The following is a 12,568-nucleotide window of genomic DNA, read 5'->3' as shown; positions in this document are numbered from 1 at the left end:
AGGAATGCAGTATTAATATTGAATGCATTCCTACTTAATTTCCATAGCAACCAATGAATGATAGTCATGACATCAGCAATTCTCAGCCATAAGATGTTCTGTAAGAGATTTAATTGTTACACCAGAAATTAGCCACCAATACTTTTATAGAAAGCTAAAATCCTTCTGGGCAGAGTCCATATACAAAGTAACATAAGCTTTAATCCAAATAAAATACTTTCAGGGGCTGTTGGAGAACCCCTTAACACAAACATTTTTAAATAGAAGTATTGCTTATTTTAATATTTTCAGGGAAAAAAAAAAGGATGAGATGACGGTACAGCAAGTAATAAGAAAAAAAAAAATCTTTCCCTCTTCACCTCTGGGCTTTATGTTCTTTCACAGATGGTGGTGTTTGGTATCCATCTCAAGTAAAACAAAGTGATCAACACAGGGACAAGTTACACTGGCACATCGCAAACCGCCCTTAGAACTTGAAAAGTGCTTCAGAAATGTTATTTCTTTTCAACATTTTAAACTTTTTCCAACTTCATCTAAAAATGAACAACTTAAGTTACCATATCAAGTGCTTTTGGTGAAGCTGTCCTACTGCCTTCCCCCAAATAACACGTTATTGAAATTACTCCTAAGAAAACATCAAGGGCTGATGTATCAGGTCAGAAACAAAACATCTACCATCCATGTTCTAGCACAAGAAATACTGCCCTGATCTTCTTTCTTAGTTTTCATTTATTTCAGAAATACTTGGCTGACTCAGTTTTCAAAATTTCGAAGTTGAACAATAATGGATGGCAAAAAGAGCCTTCACCAGAACTCCTTCCACCTGGACAACTCCTTGAGCTAGTTTTGTTTGTTCAAGCCTAGTAACATGCTATTGCAGACTCTCTTCCAAACAGATGCAGCTACACAAATCATAGAAGTTCCCTCTGTATCAGCAGATGTTCACAGGCACTGTTTTATTTGCAGTAACAGATTAGGTTCTTCAGATTACATTTGAAACTAGATGGATGCAGGAAATGAGCTTACTTTAAGTCTTGGCCAAGGTGTCCCATGCTAGGGAACTAGCTGCTATAGAGAAAAGCACACCACCATCTCCCTGGTATTTTTCCTAGAGGCGGCAACATTCCTCTTTCTTCCTCTGTGTAAGTACTATTCTCTCTACAACTGGGGTATTATTTCTAACAGTAAGACTGACTACTTGGCATCTGCAAGTGTAGATATGCTTCTGGAATTGGTATTGCTCAAGAATTAAAGTCTGAGCTCCACAGTTTCACAGTGAAATGCTGTCTTGCAACTAGACATAAGCTTAAATCCAGAAAGCCTGGACACAGCTTAAAGCTGAGCTACTTTTCCACTGACTTCTGTAAGATTTACAACCCAATGTTCAATGCTTTATTTCTCTTCTCTGTCACACCAATGCTCCTGCTGTTTTAATTTATCAGTTTGAAACAGATGTTTGCTTAGACAGAGCTGTAGAAGCACAGACAACAAACTCCATGACTAAGCATCAACAAACTAAGCTTAATTCTGCTTAGTCAAAGCTACAGGTTAGTTACGATGCCACACATGTCCTTAGAGTCCACCTTCTTCCACTTCCTTAAGTCACCAGAAATGAAAATGTCTCATAAACCTGTTAAACCCCCCAAAACAGGAGCTGTAACAGCCTAAGACTGCTAAATGTCTTTGAATAGCATGGGTCAACAGAATCTAACTCTAAAAACAAAGCAGTATCTACAGTAGTAGTTCACCCTGCCTCTTCACATCACACCCACCTAAGAGCCATACTGTGCGTTTCAATTACTGGTTCTTGTACATCAGTGTGAACAGAAACAACACTGTGAGGGAATAGCAAACATTTCCCATTAGGACTTTTGAAGATGTAGCAAAGCTCAATACAGGATACACAAATGCTATATTCTCACAAATCCCTAAAATGAGTCAGCAAAGGAACTTGGGAGGTTATGTAGGACAGCACTTGCCTCAAGGCAGGATCTACTTCCACATCTGCATCAGAGAAGTCAGCCTTGAAATGCTATGACATTTCTGTAACTGGAGATCAATGGCGTAGACCACCTACTCTATAGCTTACGTGTCTCATTGCTAGAAAGGGAGGTTGTTTTGCTGAGTTGTTGTTAATGCTTATCCTGAATTTTTCTTGATGAGGCTTAAAGCCACTATTTCTCCTAGCCCCTTTACAGCTTCATGTATGTACTGCTAGATTTCTTTTTTTTGGTTGTTCACTCTGATGTGCAATTCCTACTTTTCCAGGAATTCAGCATTAGTAAATAAATTTAAAATTTTCTTAAAAAAAGAAAAAAAAATAAAAAAAATAAAAAAAATCAAGTGTTAGTAGCACAAAGTTTTATAAACACATTGCACAGGTGCACATTGTACCTTTTCTTAAAGTCCTGCAAAAAATTCAGTTTCCATTTATTATACTGGAAATACCTTTATTTTAAAAAACAAACCACCCAGAATTAAAAAGTATAACCCAATGAAAACTTTATTTCCAACACCTAAATTACATTTAAAATAAATATTTCTGCAGGGACATCCAAACCATTTTTATGACTTTAAACATTAATAGTCATATCTTTAAAACAATTTGAAGTTTACTAAACAATTTAAGATTTTTACCTTGGCCAAAGACAGGAGAGTTTTAAAACTGTGTAAGAAGCTTCATTTAAAACTTCGTATTAGCAAGGCTATTCAAACAAAACTAAGGGCTGGACACGTGTGAAAAGTTTAAAGATTAGGGATTGCATTACATTCCTTTTAATCGTGACAAAAATGCATAGGAAAATATTTGAGACAAGTCTTACACCTTCAGTTATAATTGCCATTCTTCTATAATTAGCCGTCTTCAAGCTTTTTTCCTGGGATCTTAAATGCTGCAGGATTTTTAAAACGTACCTTTGCTTGCTGCTGGGTTAGCATTCAAAAGGAACAGTTATTGTTCATTGCTAACATCAATTCATGTCTTAAGGGGTAGGAATTTTTAGTGTTTAATGTGTAAGGCTGTGCAACATTTCAGAAATGAGCAGATTTGTCACATTAACTTCTTAAAAATACTTAACATAGTTTCCAAAGACTATTCAAGCATCTCAAGCTTTCACGGACAAAAATATCACATGCCTAACTTAAAGGCACTTCAGCATCAACATGCTGGTGAACTTCCACAGCTACTATTATTTCAAACTAGAAGTGCATTTAGGACGTAAAATAAAAGCCACAGTTACCTGTGCCAAGTACCAGTCTTTCTGATCTGGAAGAACAGAAGGGCATGAAAGCTGTATTTATAAACTGATTAAAAATAAGAAGTTATTTTTAATATGTGATTTCTAAATTAGACATTAAGTAATAAAGTTCAATATGCAAATTCCAGAACTAAAGAGGACAACTGGTGGTGCGAGCACACACAGCAAAGTGACAGAAATGGCCTATTTCCTACTGATGGCAGTTTCAACAGGGCCACGTATGGCCTAATGACGTAACACACTGCTGGGTCACAGGGACTCCAGGGATGAGAACTGACACTCACAGGTCCTAGTGAGGATACTCTACAGGACTGAGCACAAGTTGTTCCCTTTTCTTCTGTCTCTGCTTGAATACAGAGCAATATGGTGTCCTTCAAACATCTCCCATCAAAGCAATGGCTAGACAGGAAACAGCTGAAAAGCATTTACTCTGAAAAGTCATTTTTTCTATGTGTGAACGTACAACTGTATCCGTACAATTTTTATTTGTCAACACTAACACAGAAATCAAGATTCAGTGGAAAGGCTAATTCACATGATACCAGGCACTGAGCAGCAAATCCTGGACTTCAAGAATACAGTGTGGTTTGTTACTGTTCCACATTGACTTTTTTCACTAATATCTTTAGTCTTCCAGTTGGAATAAATGGAATAAAATACACAAGTAAACTTGCAGGCTACAGGCAACAGTAGCCTTAGATGCATTAAGGTCAAAAGAGACGGACCACCAAAAACATGAACGTGTCAGAATAAAACTAATTAAATTAATCCAAGATGTATGTGACTCTTGTGTCTTCTAGAACCACAGGCAGGAATCAGCTGTTAATATTCTGTTTAATATGTCCGGTTGGTTAGAACCACCAAGAACTTCCAAATGTTTGGTTTGTTTAGTTTTGTTAAGTAGAGGGAAATGACCTAATTTTTCTGATATAAATTTCACAGGCCAGCTACTCTAAAGTGCATTTGTATGAATAAAAACTACTTACCCAGAGGGACATTCGAAAAGGCCTTTCAGACAAAAGAAGCCCTAGTGTCAAATATTTTAGTCATTAAAACATAGAACAGCTGCATGTTCTCAGTGAGGTAGCGTCTGGAGCAAGAAAGCAAGTTTGAAAATGTGTATGTCAATGAACTTCATTTTTTGCGATTATGATGTATAAAGATTGTGTAAAAATAAATTATAGCACTGATAATGTCTGTTAGAATAATCTACTTCTGAATAGTTTTAAATACAATGGCTCCGTCTAAGTCCCTTATACATTACATATATCTGGCACAGTTTTTCTCTTAGGGGGATGATTCACTATTGAAACATGGTAGTAACTCTTCAGTTTGTTAGGACAGTGGAAGAGAGTTCACCCCTGAAAATACACTTCTGCATGGATTTTCCAGCAGCTGTAACAGTGCCACATTTAATAATGGGGCAACTCTGAGTACATCTATAAGAGCTGCAATGTATCATGCATCCACACCACACAAGTTCGGGGAGGAATACTATTACGTTCCCAATGGAATAGCTAAAGCCCACAAGTCACACTTGTCTAAACACAAGTTTAACATCCTCTTCATACTTTTGCTGACAGACAGGCACCTGTCTCTCTGCTGATGCACTGGAGTGAAAAAAAAACCACCATCCAGTCATACGCTCCAGCATCCTGGCTCTTCTTTCAATGCAACTTTAGCGGATTCAAAGCAGTTTACACAGAAGAGCACTGCAGGAACGTCAGTAGCCATTCCGAGGCCCTAATTTTGAATGTGTCAGATTACCACCTCAAGCATGGTTAGATTTCCAACACAGTGAAGAGCTATCTGTAAATACATCCTACACACAGATGACTGAGAAAATATGATCAGTAGCTGGTTACATGTAACACAGCCACTCCAACTAGTGGAAAAACACAGACTGTTAAACAAAACAAAACAACAAAAAAAAGGCGTTATTGCCTAAAAGTAACAGTATGCGCCCAGAATTATCACCACCTCCAAATTTATGAGCACAGCACTGGAGAGAATCAACTGTGCATCAAATCCACTTCCCTGAATTTTAAAGCAACAATGTAATAGGATTTTTGCCAATACTTTCCACAGAGCATCTTCTCTACCAAAATGAAGACAATCCATAGATGCATTAGATTTGCTCAAAATCCAACAGCTTACAGACTTTAATTAACGATAAGGATCAGCTGTGGATGTAGCACAGGAAGAGCTTCAAGAACCTTGCCAATGTAGAAAACCTTTCAATAACATTAAATCTGTTTGCAGTACAGCATCCTCAAAGCACAATGAATGAGCAGCTACTGGAGTCCCTATCCAACACTAACAGAATGAAGCCTGGAGGCAGAATGAAATCCTATTTGCAACATGACTTTCAAAGTACTTCCACATGTTCTGTAATATATAAAAAAAGGATAAATCTGTGCTAGCACTATAAACACCCCAACTCTGCACAAAATAAAAATACCCAAATGCAAGAAGTTAAAAAACAAACCAACTTAACACTACAGCCCGGCATCTCTTTCACCCATCAAACTTTCATGATCTTTCTCTTTTACAAGAGAAACCAAGAGCAAACGTTCCCTATTCTGCATTTGCACTAGTATCCTCTCTCCAAAAAAAGAGCATTAGAGTCTTGCCTAAATAAAATAGCAAGCATTAGAAGAAACAAAGCCCTCAACAGGGCTCCTACTACATTAGTTTCATGTATTTTACTTTCATACAGAAAACCTTAAAAACAGCTGTAGAGACATTTGTTAACAATTCTCAGGCCTTCATCAGCTATACAGGTAAAAATCTTCATCATTTCTGCAAAAGCCAGACTCCAGTCTTGCCACTCAGCTATGCTTTGAGCTCTGAAGAACTATGGCCGATCTTTTTTAGAGAGTGGGCAAGGCAGGCCATAAAAAGTAACAGACTAAGCACCCCCCACTCCTGGTACCATATTCAACTGTGGTTGAGCAGCTATACTACAGGCAATTGACCAGTCTGGAATTCCCATTTAGGAACTTTAAGAAATTGAAGATATTTTCACCATGTTTCAGATTTAAATGCATTCTTATTCATTACCCATTTTTCCCAAAATATCTCAGTTTATTCTGCTCCATTGAAGAGCACCAGGAAGAAAAGTCACCCCATCAGATATTTAAGGACATAGGAGACAGCATACTTTTCCTGGAATGTATGAATTTCTGAATAATACCTAAGAACAGTGTGACAGGATACTCTCCTTCAATAGCACAAAGTTCTATTCTTTTTTGTGAGCAAAATATAGTACCACCCACCAAACCAATGACTCTACATCTGGTTTATCTCGTTCACTCACAATGCCATACTTCCTGTCTGTATCTATTAAACAGCAGTTAACACCCACTTTGCATCCCAAGCCTAATAAAAATTTCCACTACTGCCCATCTCCAGGCATGGTATTTTGGAAGATAAATTCTAATCAAGTAAGCTAAAATGCCTCTCAATGTCAAATGGTTCTGATTTTAAGTTTTCATCTAATTGCAAATTCTTCAAATATTAACAGTCTACCATTCTGACCAAATCAAGAAACGTTTGTAAAGATGAGTTAACTTCAGAGTATTTTTTCCAAAGAGCAAGTTAAATTAATTCAGTGAATTCCAATATAAAGCAGGCAAATAAGGGTAAGTAATTCCCATCATGATGACAGGATGCAAAGACTCATCCATTTCTATGCCTCTTCAACACAGAATAGCCCAAAACCTTTTTTGACTTTGGGTACATGTGCCCGGAATAGATGAATGCTTCATTTAAACACAGGAAGCATTTGTCATTATAAGTGCAAGTCCTGACTGAGAGTTAAATAAAAGTCAGTCTTTAAACAGCAAGAAGTGGTTCACACCCTTTGTGTTCAGTAAAGGATTGAAAAAGTTTGAGTAAAACTAAATGTCTAGAAATTGAGCATTTTGCTTTTCAACCCGTGTAATGGCTAAATTATTAAAAAATAACAAGACTCAAGCTAACAGCCCTCTTCTCTCCTAGACAGTGTTAAACCTTAATCTAAGTCTGAGCTTCCACAAAGCAGTTACTCACTTTCAAAGCTCTGGCAAAACACCATCTCTGATTAGTACTGGATTACAGTTCATTTCTTCTAACAGAACACGAACACAAGATAAATAAGCAAGCAACCATAACAAACTAGAATCATTATATACACTTGAGTATATGTAAAAGCACACATAAGCAACTATAGTAGGGTGAAGTAGGGCATGAACTTAGCATAGAAGTTCTCTCAAATTTATTGTATATCTGCCCATACCCACAGCTTTACAAAAATATCTAACAGCCAGCTTCAAGAGTTCCACCTAGCAACATCACCTGTTTAACTATCAGACAGAATCACTTTAATACAGATAAAAACTAATAAAAGGTCCTTAGATGTCAGAACAAATTTTTCCTTTTGCATAGATATTTAATCCATTAGCTTTCCATAAGTGTCATCTGCTTACAATCTGTAGAGTTAGTATTAGTGTGTTAGTATTAGTGTGCTTTGAGGAAGCAAGTTTTTGATTACAAGGGCAGCATATGCAACAAGACACCTTAAGTTTGATATTTATTTTTATTATTATATTTCTTAAGTATTAACATCAAATACTGTTCTAAAATATTAAAATAACATTGTTTCTTAAGTAAATGGGAAGGAGAAACAGTGACACAAGAAAGTACCTATTTATAATACTTATATAATCTGGAATGAGTTCTCAGAATTCAAAAAGGTAACTTCAGTTTCACATGCATTAACAGTCTGTAACATACACACACACACAAAATCATAGCACCAAAGACACTCTTAGAAGTTAGCAAGTGCTTACAACCTCAAGCACCGGAAGGAAACCCAGGTGTTACTTTGCAATGTTTTCAATTATCAAAAGGGAGGAAGGATTCCTTTCCAAGCATAACCCACCGCTTATCTTACAAGTAAAACTGTAACCATAACTCCACTTTTAACAGAGAAAAATGAGTACCTTTCCATGCAATCCAAGATGTCTACAATTTCTGCTCTTCCAGAAAAATGAAGACAAATATTATATTACTCCTCTGTCTAGCTACATGATTTATCCTACATTATTATCTAGTTGAAATATCTCAGACAGTGATTTTCCAAGGCCTTTGTTGCATGAGTCATCTGGCTTTAAAAAAAAGCCACATACTTTGCAATGAGAGCTGACTGTAAAATAGGTCAGTGTGTAATGAAGCATGCCACAGGCTTATGCTCGCCAAAAAAAAGTCCAAATAATAATTCATGGCAAGAGTACCTCATGGATAACCAAAAGAAAGGCAGAAACTCTTACCTTAACGGGAAAGCTACACTTGCCAGTACGAACGCCTTCTTCATCAGTCTGCCACTGATGAGGCCTACTGGCCTCTGGGACATAGACATCTTTCTTTCTCCTAAAGCTTTGCCGTAGTTTGTTCATTTCTCAGATTTTCACGTCCTAGAAGAAGAAAAAAAGAATACTGCCAATAGGCACCAAAACACACATTTAGCCACTCTGGGTCAACTACTATCATGATAAATGTCCCTGTGAAAAATCTGAGCTTCTGCAAATATGAATGGAGGTATCTATGAAAGCAAAATATTTTGGACATAGATTCAGAGAAAGATAGATGTTCACTTCCAAGTAGAAAACACAAATCTACATTACTTGTTTAGTATCTTTCCACAACAACTGAAACATTAGACCTGGGAATAACGATTACTCTGAGCATGAGGTTACCTAAAACAGCTGACAAAGAAGCTCTGAAGAGTGATGCACATGAAAGCCTGCCTCCCCAAATTTAAACACCTACCTAGAGCAACCTAGCAGGACACCAGTAGCACAAGCTTCCAAGGTACCCATGCAAGGCAAGGATTCAGAGCCCCAAGACTGCTCCTAAAATTTGATACTTGTGCTGTTCTTTAAGTACAAGGAATAGGCTTGTGTTTTTACTGGGGGGCACAGTCCAGTCCTTGCATAGTCTACAGGTAAAAGTTCTTAAGTTTAAATGAGAAATGCACTGAATTGACTTCCATGTTCTGGGTAAATCTCTAAACAATTAGATAGTCTTACCTCTTCAACGGGTAAAGACAGTTCTGTAATTACACTTCCAAAGCCTAGAATTAGATGCTTTTTATACACTATTCTTCTATGTATCAGTTGCTATATACAAACCAATCTATACTTTAGGCATGCTCACCTTTACTAGATTCAAACTACAATTAGCTGAGAAGACATTAGAGGAAGTACTACTAATAAGACGACTCCATATTCAGCTGCCGAAGTAAAATCGTAAGGGATACAATGTGGGGAATATATAAAACATGCTGAAAGGCTTCTTGAGATATTGCTCTTCTTTCCTAACTAAGAAGCCTTCTTACAACCATGATGTCTCATTTTGATAGAAAAAAAGGTGCTGCAGAATGCAAGGCAGCAAAATCTAACTGGATTATATATATGCTTATTTCCCATTAGACTACCTAAACTACAGGATATAGATGTTTACGGGTGTCAATAGGTAGCCTTCGAATGAAAGCAGCTTTAAAAGCAGTTTGAACACTATTTTAAACCCTGAAAAGAACTAGTGTTTTCCAGTTAAAACTATCTGACATAGATGAGAAAATTCAACACATTCATGTTTGTGGTATCTGACATTTAAGAAGCTTAAACTCAAAATGCAACAATTTCAAAGCTGAACAAAAGTCAGAAATTAGAAGCATTACAGAAAATCACTGCCCACCGCTACTAATTCTGATCAGCCAAATTGAAAATATTGTTGTTTTATATCTCATGACACACTTTAGCCATTCCAAGTAACAAAAAGGTGTGAGTTTTGTCACCAACTCCCCAGACCCTCCTTCAGCAACTGTTACTTTCCTCCTTATGCTGTAAGTCATCAGGCAAGTCAGTTCCCCCTGTATCTTATAGGCATGGCATTGGCTCATTTCTCTAGAATCTTCTGTCTTTCCATAATTAAAAGCAATATTGTAAAATAAGTAATAATTTAAAGATATACCCATATAGCAGCAGTATATCACTAGAACTGGGAAATTTAAGTGTGGTGATGTTAACACTTGAAGTGCAAATAAGCATGCTACTCGTGCACGAGTTCAGTGTCGAATGAATGCAACACTGTCTGGTCTTGTAGCATTGCGGGGCATTCTTTCAGCATAAGGGATAATTCCTGAAGTATTTCTACATTAGCAAACAACCAGACCAAACTCCACTTTTGCAGCAAACACCTGCGCTCAAAGCTGCTTGATGAGCATTTGAAAGCAATAAGCAATAATAATGAAAGCAATGTGAAGGGTTGAGACGTATGGCAAAGGCTAGATGACTGTCCCTGGAAGGGAGCATGTACCTAGACCAGACACGAGCTCTAACAGCGTTAAGAGCAGGGATAGGAAGTTGCTCAAAGATTCTGAATCGCAATTACCTAGTTATAAAGCAGTGTTAGCCTCATCCCTTCACAGATGCAAAATGCCTGACATAACTAGCAACATAAAATATTTTCTTGAATTTACTTGGTAGGATTTAGAGATTAGAACATGTGTGCAAAATAAAAACCATGCACATTTCTTACCACTGAACAAGCTGAAGCAGCTCCTCTACAAACACAGTTTCTTTATTTTACAAGCTAAAAGCCATTTAAAAATCTTTAAATGTGCAGGGCAATTCTGGAAGTTTTTAAGAGAAGGTGAAAGGCTTCTATTCTCTATTAAAGCTTAGAGATGATTAGAGCAGTATTAGTTACTTATTTTGCTTTACAAACTGCAGACAGAGGAGTCTATACATCACTGAGTCCAAAGGAACTAGAATTTCAAGGGCGGGGGGGGCATTCAGTCACCTCGGGCAGGTGACATGTACAGCAGCAAATCGACACATGCCACCTCAGCTCACGAGGACAGACACCCACTCTTGTCCCCGCTGAAGACTGGCAGTGCCACAGCAAGATGAGCAAAACCGCTGCTCCATCTGCTTCAGTACGAAGCTCAGGAGTCCGGTCAGCGCGTAGCATAACGCCCAGCTGCCCACCCTTGCACTCGGGTGACAGAAATGGGCATCGATACTCAGTTCTGCCAAAGAGGGCAACAGGCTCCTCAACTGCTACTAAAAGATGCAGTGAAGCTCATCTGCCAGCATTCTGAGTATGACCAATTAAAAAAGGCTTTGTAGAAATTTCAAACCTACAAGCGTGTAAAAACAATCTGTGGAAAACTTTTCAAGGTAACTCTGAATCTCAAAAGCTTTGGTAAGTAACAAAACAAGAGCTGAGAACAGCACGGCGCCACTGTACCACTTGTGAAATCACAGTCTAATTGCCTTATCATAACATTTGCTTATGTTAGCATTTCCTTGGACTTCTCCCAGGAAGCACTGATTTGCCCCGGAGACTGGTACCTTAGCAGAGATTTATTCCAACTAGGAATCTCAATCCACAGGGGAGGATGAGAACAAGAGTTCCTCAACTACACTTCCTATGAGAAGCTGAAGTGGCATTTTGCCCAAAAGTATTTCCTTTTCATTGAAAACCAAACCCATTTTCCTACATGTTCTAATTTTGAGGTCATATTGGCAACAAGTGGTTTAAAAATAACTTATTCTATTTAATAGAAATGCTGACAGATAGCATGATTAATTTCTGGTCAGGCAACCAGAGAACTTTCTCCAACTGCCACACTTGGATTTTCTGAGATGTCAGGCTGTTTCAAGTAGGTTGCAAAATAGTTTGCCCTGTAAACACCTGATTTGCTGGTAACAGGCATGTCAGCCCAATATAACGAGAATTGCCATCCGATGGGAAAGCGTTAAGTAATACAGTTCACACAGGCTACATATTTGAGGATTCAGGAGAGAAGCACAGGAATTGCTGCAAATGCGTGCTGAAATTTCTACTAATTTTGTCTGGATCTCAAAATCCCTGCACAGGAACTCTAGAGAAACACGAGTGAACATTTTCTACTTGAATTCTTTGCAGTGCACTTCACGTTTCCATACAAGCATAGCATGCCTCCGACATGAGACAACCCAACCTAGGCTGCAACAAGCTAGCAGGGTATTTTCTACTAAACTGACAGCATCATCGCTACTGTAAAACATTTTATACCCTGTTTTGGAATTATTTTGGCTGAAAGTTATCTGTCCCTGATTTTTCTATATTTAGCAACTGATTTTTGTTCTGTAATTAACAGCATTTTACAACGCCCCAAGAAGAAACAAACCAAACCACCAAAGACACTATTTCCTTTTCACTTTTACAACCCCAAATCCAGCTTGGGCCCAGAGAGAGGATCACAGAGAAACAGTATTTGA

The 12,568-nt window shown here is 37.8% G+C and overlaps 1 protein-coding gene across 4 annotated transcripts in view; it reads right to left on the bottom strand.

Moving 5' to 3' along the window:
* The window catches only part of NUMB (numb homolog (Drosophila)), a 35,930-nt gene extending 27,215 nt beyond the window's left edge, over positions 1-8,715 (bottom strand). For all 4 annotated transcript variants that reach the window (XM_010284819.1, XM_010284821.1, XM_010284820.1 and 1 more), the window contains exon 1: positions 8,570-8,715. In XM_010284819.1, coding sequence (XP_010283121.1) covers positions 8,570-8,695 — 126 coding nt within the window. In that variant the 5' untranslated portion in view covers positions 8,696-8,715. The remainder of the gene's footprint in view (positions 1-8,569) is intronic.
* Positions 8,716-12,568: the final 3,853 nt, after the last annotated feature.

This window comes from Phaethon lepturus, unplaced genomic scaffold (assembly GCF_000687285.1).
Source record: "Phaethon lepturus isolate BGI_N335 unplaced genomic scaffold, ASM68728v1 scaffold1944, whole genome shotgun sequence".
NCBI lineage: Eukaryota > Metazoa > Chordata > Aves > Phaethontiformes > Phaethontidae > Phaethon > Phaethon lepturus.
This window is presented reverse-complemented; position numbering and strand designations above follow the sequence as displayed.